Source organism: Haliaeetus albicilla, chromosome 3 (genome assembly GCF_947461875.1).
Source record: "Haliaeetus albicilla chromosome 3, bHalAlb1.1, whole genome shotgun sequence".
In the NCBI taxonomy this organism is placed as follows: domain Eukaryota; kingdom Metazoa; phylum Chordata; class Aves; order Accipitriformes; family Accipitridae; genus Haliaeetus; species Haliaeetus albicilla.
In genome coordinates, this window is record NC_091485.1 from 52769402 (window position 1) to 52785639 (window position 16238).

Genomic DNA, 16238 nt, shown 5'->3' on the forward strand with positions numbered 1-16238 from the left:
TGTTTTAAATTGATAATCAAAATCTAGATCAATAAGAAGGTGATACTTCTTATTTAGCCTTCCTCTTTGTGTGTTGAGTAAATAATGGGCATAAGAGATTGCTCAGTGTTGCTGTGTCTCAACCTGGAGATCTGAAGATTGCTTTCTAGGAAAGTCTTTCTACCCTGATCTTCTGAGAGATTTGTTATTTGATGGCTACATTTTTCCCCTTCAAGGAACTGAAGCACTATTTTCAAAATATGTTCCATAGGCAGGATTTGAAGTCTTGAGTCTTTTCTCTGTATGACGGGTGGGAAAGCTGAGCTCTGGGGTTTTCTTGTTTGGAAGTGTGAAACTGCTGTAGAGTGCAAACCTGGCTTCATAACAAATCTTGTGTGTTAAACTACTGACATAAGTGCTACAGTGATTTATTATACAATAAAGGGATCATATGTCAGGTTTTCTGCTCTTGCTTGCTTATTCCAGTTATCTAATGAGCTTGGCTTGGCTATTTTCTTTTAGGAAGTAGCTTACGCACTTGGGCTATGCTTACTTGTATTGCAGTTCACTTGTATTGCAGTTTACAGTCTTTTAACTGTGGAACTCAAGCTCAGTGTCCTACAGCTCACAAGCGCTTCATTCTCTGGGCACACCTGAGCCACCATAACAAAGAAGTTAAAATGCCAAAGTCTAATTTATCAGACTTTCCAAAGAACAGTTCACTTAATAAAAACTTACAGAAACCTTGTCTTAAAGAAAAAGAAGAAACAAAGTCTTAATTGTATGGAGAGTTTTAATAAAATAACATTTCCCAGGGAGCCACTTGAATTCAAGTTCAGTCTCTAGCCTAAAACTTAAGAAAGTTTAGTTAATAAAGTGGGATGGCAGACTGATCTAAGATTCATCTGCAATACCACCATTCCAACTTTAATCGAGAGAGAAGTGTGAAGATAGTGAAGTATATTCATCATCTTTGATGCACCTTAGCCAGCAATGTTGTAATGCAAAGTGACCATGTGAATAAGTATTTACTTCTTATTTGTAACTGGCTAGCAAAAAAATGAGAATGTGCCAAGGTTGCCATCATCTGAGGTATCTTTTGCAGAGGTGTTTATAAAATAGAGAGACCCAGGTAGCTATGGTCCTATTTGAACTTCATTTAAAAAATAAGTCTCATCATAAAGTAATATATTAATTTCTTTCAGTCTCACAGTTAAGGGTTTTTGGGTTTGTTTTCTTTATAAAATGGTTTCTGTTTGCTGATGCCTTATTTTTCTTAAAATAATGATGTTACATGTCTAACATTTTCTGTTATCATGACTGGTATTGGCCTCACTGTTGTTTGTCATGCTGCTTTTATGTTCCTGAAACCTTTTACTTGAAGTGAAAATTGGATTCTTAGTAATGAATAATATAATTGTGATATCTGCAATGTAATTTATGAGGTTTCGTTCTAGTACTCTTTTCTTTTAAGCTTCTCCCTGTAAGACTTCTTACTGATATAGGGTAATAATTTCACTACCCGTAAATATTCATTGTATTTTTCAGTTTGAGGGGACTGCTGTAAGCCTTATAGACCGCTGTTATTCACCCTTCTTATCTTTTTTTCCACATTCTTCTCCGGACTTAATTTTGTCTTCCTTCTTCAGTTCCCTCGTTTTATGGATATATCTCATTTTCAAGAGCCTTGTAGTTTTCCTGTCCTGTGTAGTCCTTAGAATCAGACTTTTTTCTTTGAGCCTTCTGTCTTCCTTTCCTACTTTGGAATTTCTTTACCCAAGAAAACTCAGGAAGCTTGTTAACTTACGAATACAATTCTATTTATTCCCTTTCAGGATCCAACAGTGAGTCAGTTTCTCAGGCTGGTACTTCTGATTTTCAGTGGGATTTAAGTCATGCTCAACCCCCTGTTGATGACGAATGGTCTGGGTTAAGTATGTTCCTCTAAAATGTTCATTAACAAAATTCTGTTAATTACTGTTACTTTAAAGTGTAGTTACTTATATTAGCTACTTGTATTAGCCAGCGTTGAGCATCTGAAGAAAAACCTGGAATGTTTCACTTCTGTAAAGTTAATCAACAGTTTGAAGACAGCAGGAAAAAGTATTTTGACGAATATGATAGAAAATGGTTAATTTTTAGGAAAAATACTTGGATATTAAACTCAGAAGTGAAAGAGAGCGCATGCATTTTAAGGTAGTTCTGGTTTTTGCTAGAAAATTTTGGTAATCAAACAGTCAAAGCAAATGTTGAGAAAAATGTACTGCAAGTCTGCAAAAGATGCATTTAGCAGATTGTATTTGAGTCACAGAGTTTCCTTTTACATGTTTGTTTCTTCCTGAAAACTTAATGTGACATAAGACTCTGATATTTAGTATAACTTAGTTTCTTATTTAGCAAACATTAGGAAGTTCTTATGTGTATAGAAAGCATATACAGGATAGAAATCACTGAAGTTGCTTGGGAATTGTAGTAAAATTGATGTTTACTCTCCCTTTCCCCTCCCTCCCAATTTCACAGTATTTTTGTAGTTCTTACCACAGTCTCTCCCTAAGCAGGGCTGTAGTATAATAAAGTTACAGCCATTCCTAAGTATTTACTAGTGAAACTGTACCTGTGAAGAAAGCTTTCAGCCTTAAATTGACTTTTTGAACTGCCTTGTAATTGATAGCTTTATTCAGTCAGATGTAAGAATGTTTAAGAAAAACAGTTTAGTGCCTCTCATTAGGTCATTGACCTGAAAAATTGGTCAAGAAGTTGACTAGAAAAGCTGCCTTGCATGTTACCTTCTCTCTAAGAACAATTTCTCGTTTAATGACTGCAGAAGTGGAATGGTTTGGTGCGCTCCTTGATTCCATCAGTTTTAGCATGACTGTTCTGATACCAGATCATTTTGAAACTTATCTTTTGTCTTTATCTGGTTTAAGGATAAGGGAAGCACATTTCAGTTTTATCGTTTGAAAGTAATCAATTTTACATATTATCAAAAGCATAATACATTCACGTTTCTGAGCATAAAATGTTTATGGCTATAGCTTGTGTTAATAGGGTCATAGATATATCAACTAATTGAAGTGTACACTAATAGAAGTGGGGAAATAATGGATGTTTAGACCGGTGTGATACACAAATACATATTACTGCTTTTTCGGGTTCAGGACAAGGAAATTAACTCTATGTAAAAATGCTACTAATTTTTACTATTAAAGAATGAATTTTTTTTCTTAAAGCAACTAGTGAGAGGGCAGTAGATAAACTGTGAAGTGTTATGTTGGGCAGTAATTGTTTTTTCAAATCAGTAAATTTTAGTGTCCAAAGTAAGTGTAATTGAGGTAATATTTTTATATGAAAGCAAGAGCTGAAAAAGTATTGTAAGTAGTTGTAAGATCTCTTACTGTATTTTTGGTTTCATAATGTTTGCCAGTAAATTTAATTGGGTTTATTACTGTTTTTCATTTTTACTTAATTTTCAAATGTTTAAACTGAATCCCACTGTAGTTTGCAGACCATGTTTGCCTCTTCTTCAATTTGGCATAGACTGAGGGTGAGAAATATTTGTGATGTTAATATAAATGTGCAATGAAAGATGATCTTTTACAAGGTCTTCTGTTTTAAAATCGGCGTGCTGTAACTTTCTACTAAACAGACAGTCTTAAGGCTTAGTTCTTCCCTTCAGATATTTTTAATTTTTATATAACTGACCTTTTAAATCTGTCATTTCTGTGTGACAGCATAAATATGTGCCATCATAAATTAACAGTAGCAAAATGGAGTAGGGACTTAGTCTTGGAAAAAATAAGGTTATTAAAAAATGTCAGTGTTACAAGATGACTTTTGGCTCAGTAAGATTTACACTTTCAGATATATCACTTGTAAAGGATTCTTACTAAGGTAAGATTGATCAGTGTTACAGTTCATATTAATTTTTTCACAAACTAGGAAGAATGTTTAAGATAGAGAACAACTCTTAAATTTGTCCTTTACATAGTCTAGAAAAGTATCTCAAAGCAATTGCATCTACCTAGCTGCTGCTGTGACTAGTTTGTAATCTGATTGCTCTGTAAAATAACCAAGTCTTACTCCTTACAAAAGTCTTCCACTAAATTTTTTTCAGAAATACAGGAAATGAATATTTGTATCTTGATATCAGGATGTGGTTTTATGCATAGATTTTTTTGGTTTTTTGTTTGTTTTTCATCTTTAAACTGTCAGAGAGCACCTGTAAAGTAAGGAGGCATTCCTGAAAATCTTTTTAATCTTTGTAGATGGACTTTCTTCAGCTGATCCCAGCTCTGATTGGAATGCACCAGCAGAGGAGTGGGGAAACTGGGTAGATGAAGAAAAAGTTGCTTCTGTTCCTCAGCCTGAAGAGATATCTGATGTTCAGAAGGTAAAAGGTGATATTTAATCCTTAGCTCCAAGATTTTGTCCTTACCAGTGCCATTTGTTAAGGTAACTTAATGGTGGTGATAAAGGTAATCTCTCATCTCTTTTACACTGATAAGAGTAGCACAATTGTGTTTAATGGGTACACAGAGGAGGAAAATGCTGAACATTGTTATTGAGAAAATAGAAGCCACTTTGCTCCATGTCAGATCTTACTGTCTCACCATAATATAAGGATTACCTTCTCATTGTAGACTGATAGAGGATTTAGATTTGTTTTTGTAAATACTTCTTAACAATATTTAGTTCTCTGTATGGAAAACAGTATTTCCATGCCACCAGTACATGATGCCCTGTTGCCTTTTTCATTCCCAACTCCTGTACCTATATTACCAGATAGCACGTAAAGAATGTAGCCTTCCTGAAATGAACTGAACAGAACAGATAAGGTTGTGTTCATTTATACTTTTATATGCAATTAAATTCCTTACAGCTATTAATTTGTGTTTAGTCTCTAGAAGGCATGTTTCATTGTCATTTTAAATGCTAAATACCTTATATTCCTGCATGAAGGCTTCAGATAATGAAAGAGAAAAAGCAGAGCCAATTCTTCAGAGTTCTACAAGTGGCAAATCCAAGAAAAAAAAGAAGAAAAAGAAGAAGCAGGGTGAAGACGCTAACTCTCCTGCGCAGGTAAATGGAACAAAATCTGGACAGTCTGAAAGGCAATTGTGAGGAATTCACAAAATCACCCTATTTTTGTATATTAGTGTCTTAAGCAAAAATTATTTTGGGGAAATTAATTTCCTTGTGGTATTGGATTGTCTACTATTGTTTCTGAAGTGTTAAAGTAATCCTTGTCTTACTCATATTTCCTTTAATTTTAATTATTCCATGTTTGACTTGTGAATACAACGTAGTTTTGCTGGATTTATGGAAAGCATGAAATATGTGGAAAGTATGTATTCTGAATTACTTATTTTCTATCAAATCAGTATTCTGTACTGTAGGGATGCTTCAGGAGGAGCTTTCCTCTGCATGGGAAGCCGCCTTCTCCTGTCTTTTGAAAGACAGCTGCCTTGGCAGATACAGCTAGTTAGGAGAATGAGAGAAATTGAAGTTTTCTCTTAAGCTGTTTTAAAGTACAATTCTACGAGAATATAGTGGTTTTCTGAAGTACTTTCATAGCTTGATGTGAAAAAGCGAAGTATCAATGCCTCGAACTCAGTAGGTGGAGCTACTCTGTGAGTCAGATTTGAATGAGTGTTTGCACACTGAGGATGGTTGGAGTTTTCTCTGTTACTTGAATAGCTTTTGAAGAATTACATTGAAACAGATTTGTTGTAAAAATAGCAAAAGCAGATTGCACTTCACTTGGCAATTGAATCATGTTTGAATAGATGAAAACAAGTACTTTTCTACTAGGAAAAAGCTTTTAATAGCTTATGCTTAGAATACATACTGCTTCTGCTTATAGTGACAGCCATTCATAAGTTACATTCTTTACAAAATGTTAAATGCTCAGTTGAATCTGACTAGGTGAATTGGAGAGAGGGGGAAAGCATTACTTCAGTCATTCTTGCTTTGGATTTGCTTTTTATGATTATCATGTTTTCAGTCTGAGATTTTATTAAAACAATTTTAAAAGGTTAAAGTCCTGTTATGTAGAATTCTTTCAAAATTGTCTATGTGGAGGTGGATGCTTGTGTCAATTTGCAGTGTTTTGTTTGAGGCAAATTCAAACTGACTGTACTAGGACTGCAGCTTTTTTTGTAATTGAAATCTGTCATGTTCTGGTATCTGCAATGACTCCAAGTGTAAGTCAAGATTAATAGGTTATGGTTAACAGGCGTTTGCGGATATCTTGCATGGATCTTAAGGTCAGTGAATGCATTCTGAAATTATTTTTTTTCTGTGGCCTATGAGCTGCCTTTAAAGTTGTATATGTCAAATGGAATCCTACTGTCCATATTAACATAATCAGATTCATTTATTCTACCCATTGGTCTCCAACCATTCTGATTTTGTTACTTTTTCTTTCAATCTATCAGTCTATGAGATCATCAGTTTAAAGATGAGTATTTCTGTGTATTAAATTTTTATGGAAAATTGAGGGGTGTTGCTTGATAGGAGCAGACAGAACTGCTAATACATTCGCAGATAAGTTATCCTTGTTATAGCAGTTTAGTAATTTAACTTGCCAATCCTACTTCAAACTCACTTAAGCTTTGTATATTTATCCTCTGAAAATTGAGCATGTTCATTTAAACACTATCATTTTTGTCACTGATTATACTTAAGTGTTCACACTCGTATTTGTTGACTTCAGTGTTTGTCAAGGCAGTGGAAGCTATCTTCAGAGCTAGATGTAAGGTGATATATATTCTTTCCTGTCAAGAATCAACAGACTTAGACTGTGACTGCGTTTTCACAAGGTTCCAGGGGAAATAAGTGAAGAAACAATGTCTCAAGAGGTACTTTCAGCTTAAAACCAGAGACCTGTATTCTGTTTACTGTTCACCACCACAGGATTCTTCTGGTGCTATAAAAAAAATGTAACTACTCTAATTCCTCATGCAAAATGAAAACCTTCCACCATTAGAGTTTTTAAGGAGTAAAGGTTGAGACTCCTCGATACTTTGGATACATTTTCAGTTTCTGTACCGAGAGGTTTGTTTTACAGGCATCATGACAGACTAAATTGTGTTGCAAAAATATTATTAGAGCTTAATATATGATAGAAGACTGAACATGATAATATGCAGAGCTTGCATTTTAAAACATTTTACTTGTAGCAAACCACAGAAATGAGAGCAGTCAAGTCTTATCATGATACTTTTACAAGGTATTTTTGTATTATGTAGTTCTATAAATTTTGAGTGTTAGCATAGGCTAATATTAGCCTACTACTTTAATTTTTTTTAGATAGACTTTCTTAGTTATAGAAGCTGATTATGGCAACAAAATTGATGTGCAGGGAAGAAGAGTCAGAACTTCACTGCAAACACAGGCTCTTTTTTTCTTTTTTTTTTTCTCCCCCCACTTTTGTAGGACACTGAAGAACTGGATAGAGAAGCTGGAGAGGAATTTCAGGAGGATACCTCAAAAGTTCGACCACAGCAGGAAATAGCTTTTTCTCTGAAGACCATAAGTACTAGTGAACCAGCTAAGGTAGGGGTACAAAACTGGGTATATGTTATAATTCTGATTTGGCAGTGCTCAAAGTCCATTGAAACATTAATTTGTGTAGGTAAGGTTACAGTAGGAATACTGCTTCAGGCTATATGCTTATGAATATAAAGGTGATTGAGAGGTTGAGTTTTAGATAATAGGTCAGTTACAAGTTTTAGAAAGGATGTCTACTCTGAAAAGCAGTATCTTCTAAATCAGTAGTCACTTTCATGACTGTCAAGTTATTTTCTTGTTTGAATATTCAAGCAATAAACTTCCAAAACTTTGAAGTCGGGAAACCTAAGAACTAACAGGTCTGAGTGCAAGACTAATAGCATGTTTTACTGATTCATTGCAACAGAATGAAATGTTACCAACTTATATTCTGACTTAATGCAGTCTAAATTTCATTTTTAATGGCTGTTCTGAGCTTAATGACTGAATATGAAAAGTTTTTATTTGAACCAATTGTTGTGGTTTAACCCCAGCCAGCCACTGAGCACCATGCAGCTGCTCACTCGCTCCCCCCACCCAGTGGGATGAGGGAGAGAATCAGAAGGAAAAAGGTAAAACTTGTGGGTTGAGATAAGAACAGTTCAATAGAACAGAAAGGAAGAAACTAATAATGATAACAATAACAATAATGAAATTACAATAATAATAAAAGAATTGGAATATACAAAACAACTGATGCACAGTGCAATTGCTCACCACTCACCAACCGATGCCCAGTTAGTTCCCAAGCAGTGATCCCCCCCCGCCCCACTCAGCCCCCCCCCCAGTTTATATACTAGGCATGTTGTCACATGGTATGGAATATCCCTCTGGCCAGTTTGGGTCAGCTGTCCTGGATGTGTCCCCTCCCAGCTTCTTGTGGCCCTCCAGCCTTCTTGCTGGCTGGCCATGAGAAGCTGAAAAATCCTTGACTTGGTATAAACACTGCTTAGCAACAACTAAAAACATCAGTGTGTTATCAACATTCTTCTCATACTTAGTCCAAGACACAGCACTATACCAGTTACTAAAAAGAACTTTATCCCAGCGGAAACCAGGACACCAATTCACAAACCAACTGTTTGCTTCAGCTCACAGTTGAAACAAATAATCTAGAGAATACAAGTTCTCTCTAATCTTTCCCCAACTAGCACCTTTTTTAGGTACTGTTATCCTACAAGCATCACGATGTAGGAAGAAGGAAAGTATTTAATATTTCTAGTGGTATTGGTTTTGTGTTCCATAAAGAGTGAACAATACCAGTGAGACAGCAGTTTGGTACCACAGAATATCTGTCAGAATATTGAGTTTTACTTTTTAATTGCTAAGCATTTGTTTTATAAAGATAACAAGGTCTTAAGATTCAAATGAAAATATTAGAATGGAATCTTTTATGAGAGGCTGCAAGTCACCAAGGAAAAAGTACAGAAAGTGTTTACTGAGAACATGTGCCTTGAAAAGCATATTCTGACATACTTTTAGCTTATTCTAAATATCCTACATTGCAGTAGAGCTTTTACTATAATTATTTAGTTTAGGTTCAGTTCAACCTTTATCCAAGGTTAGCAACAGCTGCCTAGTCTATCTGACTAGTGCAGAGTTGGGTTTTGTGGGTTTTTTTGAAGCTGTATCTAAAAAAAGACATCTGCCTATGTGCACAAGTGGCTTTATTCCTGGCAGTGTGTGTGTTTTTTAAAAAACTTAAAAGCAAATACATTGTTTTGTGTTGGAGGCCATAGTTGAAAATGTGTAGACAGAAAACTCATATTTGGATTGTGACATCAAGGTGGGTGTTTTGACACCTAGAAAGAGGTGTACTGGTGCATTCCAAAAGGCTAGCTTTTGCTTTTTAGAAATCTAAATTAATTTGAAAAATACTTTTAAGCTACATGTAATGATTCTTTTGATCTGCAGTTAGATATTTTATTTTTTCTAACAACGTGTTGGCACTGCCAAAATATCAGCCCGGTTTCAGTAGACTTTGCTCAATTGTTTAGTGTTTAAAACCATGCCCAACTTCTTAGGTGATTCAATCACATCAGCTCTGATGTAGACCTACGCTGTGAACTATTTTTGGGGGGCTTGAGTGCTCCTGTTACTCGAGTCTTAAATTCCATCTGTTCATATATGTGCCTGTGTTCAGCTGTGAAACAAGACATAATCTGTATTAAACTTGGTCTGGGGGCAAAGGACAAACAAAACTATTACCAACAACATTCTCTGGAAGTTAGTTGGGCTTGATAAAGGACAATTTGCGAATTGTTGTATCTGACAATGCAGATGGTCTTTCAGTCTTTATCCAGTCTCCTTGCCATCAGATTTGGCTTCGTTGTAATTTCACATATGCAAAGATGCCTTCTGATGTTGTTTGACTTAGCTGTTCCAAAAAGTTTTAGAACCAGTCTGTGACTGATGTGTGAAATGGATGACTTAGGTTTCCAAGATAGGTAATCTAGTCTTGAGCAAATGCTCCAAAACACAAGAACCAAGTATGAGGAAAAATAAACTGAGTACAAATAAGTTACTATCCAGAATATCCTCATAAAGACCAGAAACAGCTGAATGTTGAACACTTCTGGTTTTTATCTGGTGATATTTTTACATTATACATTGGGCTGCATGGAAACCTTTGGCATTTTATCAGCAGGCACAGGTTTTAAATGAAGAGATATCTTTGGAAATCCTTTATTTGTAACAGTTTCACAAGTCACTACTTCATTAATAAATTGTAGAATTACACATATAACTATTTATGTTATCAAATAGGCTTTATTAATTGTTTCAGGTTTCCTTTCTGAACTGTTTTGTTAACACAGAATATCCTAGCAAAGAGTAGTACCCAATTCTTAATGTTTGGTATCGCTATCCAACTTCCCTCATCCAAAATTCAGACAGGAGTATGGTATTTGCAAAAACATCCAGATAATGCTGTATGTATCTGTATCATTACATTTACAGTAATACTGCATGCTTTAACATTAAAGTTGCAACATGTTTGTTAGTCAACCTGAGACAGCTGTATGCCATTTAAATCTTAATTGAGTTGCTTTACCTGCAAGTGGAGAGTGACTCTATCCTAACAAAACTATGATACCAGTGACCTGAATCAGTTACCTCACACAACTAGGAACTTTAAGTCCTCCTTCTGTTTTAGAGGCCACATCCATTTTGTTAGAGTTCATGTATTTATGTAGCTAATGATTGCCAACCATTAGACAACATTAGAATTGGCTAAGCTTGGAAATCCTGTAGGATGGGAGTTCATTTTATCAGCATGGTTGATATTAAAAAAATTTTCAAGATTACCATATTTTCAGTAGATTAAAAGAAATACTGCAATTATAGTTATTAAAAAATTTGTTTCTGTTGATGTGTAAGGGCAGAGCAAACTCCTCTATTCATAAAAGGTTAGAGAACTGCTACCCTCTAAATTAATGTGTTGGGTTTTTTTAATTAAAGCTGTTTAACTTCTTACTCAGTATATGATTAAAAAGAAAAGTAAAAAAGTGTCTCTTTTCGCTCTTTTGTATGTTCTGACTAGATTTTTGAGATGCTTACATTACAGTAATGGAAATAGTACAAAGTGGTGACTATAACGGAGGATCTGTGTACATCCACATCAAGGGCTGGATGTAGACTTCACTGTTTTGTTCCAATAGTTCCAGGTCCTGGCTGTTGTGGCCCAACTATAGCCATGACTTCTTTATAACATCCTAAAGTTTGGGTTTTATTGCTTGACTGAGGCACTGTTTTCTAATACACTCCTGTTTGAAGCCTCTTGTCAGTAGGTCACCTACTGTGGGATCATATGATCTTTATGTTCTGACTTCCCTATTGGAATGTCAGAATGGTTTTTGCATTTTGACTTCTGTTTTACTCTACTGTAATTCCAGTAAGTGCTACGCAGTAAGCTACAGTAACGTCTTGTCTCCATTGTGGGAACCTTCAAAGTAGACCAGATAATTGGAAAATACTAGGAGTATCATTTACTTGGCAGTTACTCCTACAGTAGTTTCCACTGAAGTACTTTCTGACAGCTCTCGCAAATATCTTTTATTCTAATATAAGCATACAGAGTGTTTTGAGCAGTTGATAGGAATGACTGCAAATGCTTTCTAAGTATTATAAAAGTTTAATTATTTTGGCTTTTGAGTTGCATGTTTGAACCTATACAGCTTGCTTGTTTGCCTTGCAACCAAATGCGTATGTGTCACTGTCTTGCATCTCTTCTGAATATGTATACTAGAATCTTTTTAGGATCTTAGTGATTTTTAGATTGTTCTCCCTTTCTTTGCATGTCATGTATTTTAAGAATTCGTGTGGTTTATATTTGCTTGTGTGCAACTAAAAGTTTTGGCACTAGATGGCAGTCATAGTCTTGCAGCCTTGATTTAAAATTTTGAAGGATTTTAATATTGGCTTAATTTTTAAATGCCATCTTTTCAGCAGCTGCTAAGTATAATGCCAAAATAACACCATATAAGAGTGTTTTACTGTTGTATGACTTAATGAACTTCTGGAAACTTTTTTTCTGTTTTTCAAATAGCCTGAGGAGGCTCCTTCGCTTGCTGTTTCTACTGAGCCATCTGTAATTGTATCAGAGAGCGATTCTGACAAGATCGCTTCCCAAGTGCCACAGATGCTGCAAGAGACAGATGTTTCTAGTCCCAATATTAAGCAAAACAGTGTGCCTCCTCCACAGAGTAAGTATCTCAGTGCAATTCATTCATCTGAATTCAGGGTGTACTTTTTTCCTATAGAGCGTATATAGTCAGAATGCTTTGCCGTGAGGTTTGGGTTTAGAGTGCCATATCAGGTACTTATGTATTTCATTTATATATCTTGACATATTTTAGCTTTCGTTGAAGTACTTTGACAAATGTGCTTTCACTGTGAGGAAAAACTGGCTTCATATGCTTGAATGACTGAAAATGTCTGTTGGCCTCGTCCAGTCCTTAACAGACATTTGGATGTACTCTTCATCATCAGGACTGGAGTTCCATGCTGTGACTAAGTAGTTCTGCCAACACTGTTTCAAAGGGCTGCTTGCAAGTCTTCAGTGGAACAGATGGGTACTAACATAGCAGTTGACAGGATGTTTAGCTACCAAAAATTTGGTAAAAATACAAGCAATTCAATTTTCAACCTACTGGGGTTTTTTTGACTTCTTAACTTAGCTCATTAACATCTTTTCCATATGCTTCCATGAAATGTAGTAATCATGGAGGAAAACAGTTGCTAATATGGGAGTAGAAAGCTATCGGGAGATCTGCTTATTTTTGTTGTAGCCTAACAGTACATACATCAGGCTGAACTACTGCAGGTATATTGCTTTTTAAACATACACCGTGCCCAGAGGTGTCAGGCGTGTCCTCTGTTTCACTCAGCAAAAGTGCTTGTACTGAAGTACTCGCCCAATAAGACAGAAAAATTAGAAGGGAAGTCAAGATGTGAAAGGCATTGCTTTTAAAAACAAACAAACAAACAAAAAACCCAGAACCCCACAACCCCCCCAAAAAACCTAACAACAACAACAAAAAAACCCAAACCCCCAGTTGTTTCAGTTAGACTTTTTAATGAGATTAATAAATACTGACATTTTGTAAGAAGTTCCTGGCTAAGTGTTAGACTGCTAAACCAGTTTTTAATGACTGCAGAAGAAATTAGATGATTTCATAATATTAGTCTCATTCAGCTGCACTAATTGGCTTCTTGGGTTTGAATATATTAAGTCTTTCAAGTCTATGTGTCAACTTACAGCTTTTTGTTCTGGTTCTAAAATATGAAGGCTTTTGTGACTGATTCATGCCTCAGCAATTGAAAGAACATCTCATTTTCAGCATATAAAATATTTTACCTGATTTACCACTTTTGGCAGCCAGCATGTTTTAAGGCAATCTGTTTTAATAAAATAGCATAGTGCTTCTTTATTTGATTATGGATTCCATGTAACCACATCTTTATGTAGTCATTTATTTTTGAAAATACTCTTCTGACATGTCACTTACATTTAGTGGTTAAAACCAGTGCAATTTGATAAAAGTGAACATTTAATGTCAATTGTGTACATGTACATTACTTCCAGTTAGCCAAAGAATAATAATGACTCTACTGTAAATAGTAGATTTACAAAATGAATTCTTTTCATTGTGTATCACTATGTGTTTGTGGTGTAAAAAAGTAGCTGTGGTGTAAAAAAGTAGTTTGAAATTAGCAAATGTTGGTTTAGATGCGCTTCAAATTAGACTATTTGGGAGAAGCAGGTAAATATAACTCTCCTTCAAAAATCATGCTGGTTGATTGTTCTGAATTACTTCATAACAATATGGGATGTACTGTCCAGGATTTTAAAAGTCAATTCTGTGTAAACTTTCTCAGTCCTAACACTGTAGTTACGTTTTGTTTTTAGCAAAGTCTGAAGAAAGCTGGGAATCCCCCAAACAAGTTAAAAAGAAGAAAAAAGCAAGAAGGGAAACGTGAATTTCCTGAGATGGACATGTGTTGCTGAATATTGTCATGAAGATTATGCTGTTTATGCAATAATTTGTGAACATGTACAGAATTTTATATAAATTTCAAACAATTTTTAAAAACAGAACTGCTGTGAACACAAACATCTTTAAAAAGGAATCAAAGGAAAGTAACTTTATGACATAGCAAACAGAACATGCTACATTTGAAAGACATTCTGAAGAGTCTGTTTTTCCAACTTTTGGAGAGAAATCTTAATTAAAAAAACTGGTTTTACAACACAGTGCCCTGTTTACAACAGATTATACTCTCATCTACAGCTGCGGATAAAAGATTAATTTCAAGGAAGGGTTTTCTGTAAAAATAATTGTCTGTACAATAGTGGGTGTTTCTTGCCTCTCTTATGAGTGATGCATTAGAAGCACAGAATGTCAACCATTTGAATTTGTTTCATGCCTAAATCAAAGTGCTTTGATTAAATACATAATCTGCCATATCTTTACAGTAAGTTGGTTAGCAAGTCTGCTAGCTATTACAGGAATCACAAGTGCAAATCATTAACCATTTGTACAGTCAGACCTTTGTGGTTTATTATATGAAGTTAACACAATAAAACTGCTTTGGGTTAAAAGTTTGAGAATGTGATTTGAAACTTGAGTATGGTTCATGAAGTTATTTTTTATAATGTCTATTACCTTACTTGAATTATTGAAGATAACAGTATATTTTTAAGAATGCAGTAATGTGCATAAAATTGGTTTTCTCCTTCATTCCCTACAGTTCTTGGTTGATTCAGACTCCCATCTAAAACTGTATTCTTTCAACTTTTAAACTCATGGAATGAATTGAAATCAAACGTTCCTTTCCCTTAACACTTTTTAACTTACCGTACCCAATTCTATTCTGCCATACCTAATTCTGTTCTGTTCTCTATTACTAAAACTCTGAAGAAAGCAAAGTGAATTTTTTTTTTTCACTCACAAATTATTTGGGATTTCAAAGATCTGTTGGAGAACTGGAGTGGCTTCAGACAGCTTTAATTGACATTGTCAAGACCAGTTATCAGGAACACATTTTTTTACTGCCTTAACCTGTAGTATGTAGAATGTGTCTAGACTTCTGGACAGGAGTTAGTGTTTTTATATAAAAAAATAAAAATTCATGCAAGAATAGCAGTTGTAAAATAAAGACCATTTCCTGCTTGAAACTGTTAATTAAAATGGTGTTTAAGATGTGTTGTCATTTTCAGGCACTGTGTAATTACATGGTATCAAACTGGCAGATGTGTTTGTGTCTGTAAGGTGCATGCTCAGCCATGTACACTGTAAATAGCCTTTACAAAAATTTGTTTGATAAGGATGGTAATGAACATCACCTGGTAAATTCAGTTCAAGAAGAGCCAAGATGGTTTTTTTTTTTTAAATGATTGACTTCTGGTTTTGTGGCACAAACAGAATTGTTAACAGCTGTAACACACGGTACTCATCAACAACCTTGTACTCATACTGTACTTGACTGCAGTTCAGCAGTATTGCAGGGCAAGAATAGTTAATGCAGCAAGCTGGTTTTAATTGTACTGAAAATGCACCTTGCTAATGGAGAGCTTTCCTAATAAATGGATACTAACTTGCACAGGTATTAACCCCTGTGTATCCGGAACATGTGACACTCTAAATTGATTTGTTAAAATAAATGGAGCATATTGACAGTATTGATTTATTTACTGGGAGGGAGTAATGCCTGAGACTGATACATGTCAAGATTAATGCAAAATAAATTTGGAACTGAAGTACAGCTTTTCAAGGAGTATCTTAAGGCAAAGACAAAAATAGGATATTACAAAATGATGCAGAGTCCCTTGCATGTAAATAATACTATAATTTTACTTGTCCTCTTCATAGTAAAGGTTAAGAAGAATACCCTTTTAATTCAGGTTTGTAATGTATGTCCAAAATGTCTGTTTCCAATCTGTATGTTGTGCTACAAGCCTCGTTTGTAGAAAATACACAGATTTTGTGTAATGACAGAGACTGCCCCCAAGGGCTTTTACTGCATAAATTCTTTTTTTCTCCTCTTGAAGATAAAATTGGTGGTATTTCTGGGTTAGTAAGCTCTAGCTCTTGAATAGCTTGTCATTCTGGAAAAAAGAGACAAATTAGCTAACAACATAGGAACCCTGCTAATTAACTGCTACTACTAAGCAGGATCATATAAATACATAGCCTTCCTTTCAAAAT

General features: G+C 35.0%; 1 protein-coding gene across 1 annotated transcript in view; it reads left to right on the forward strand.

Annotated features, from left to right (window-relative positions):
* The window catches only part of MTDH (metadherin), a 36031-nt gene extending 20322 nt beyond the window's left edge, over nucleotides 1-15709 (forward strand). Inside the window, exons 8-13 of the mRNA XM_069779736.1 lie at nucleotides 1815-1913; nucleotides 4245-4369; nucleotides 4939-5058; nucleotides 7417-7536; nucleotides 12077-12233; nucleotides 13940-15709. Of these exons, the coding sequence (XP_069635837.1) occupies nucleotides 1815-1913; nucleotides 4245-4369; nucleotides 4939-5058; nucleotides 7417-7536; nucleotides 12077-12233; nucleotides 13940-14010 (692 nt within the window). The 3' untranslated portion in view covers nucleotides 14011-15709. The remainder of the gene's footprint in view (nucleotides 1-1814; nucleotides 1914-4244; nucleotides 4370-4938; nucleotides 5059-7416; nucleotides 7537-12076; nucleotides 12234-13939) is intronic.
* Nucleotides 15710-16238: the final 529 nt, after the last annotated feature.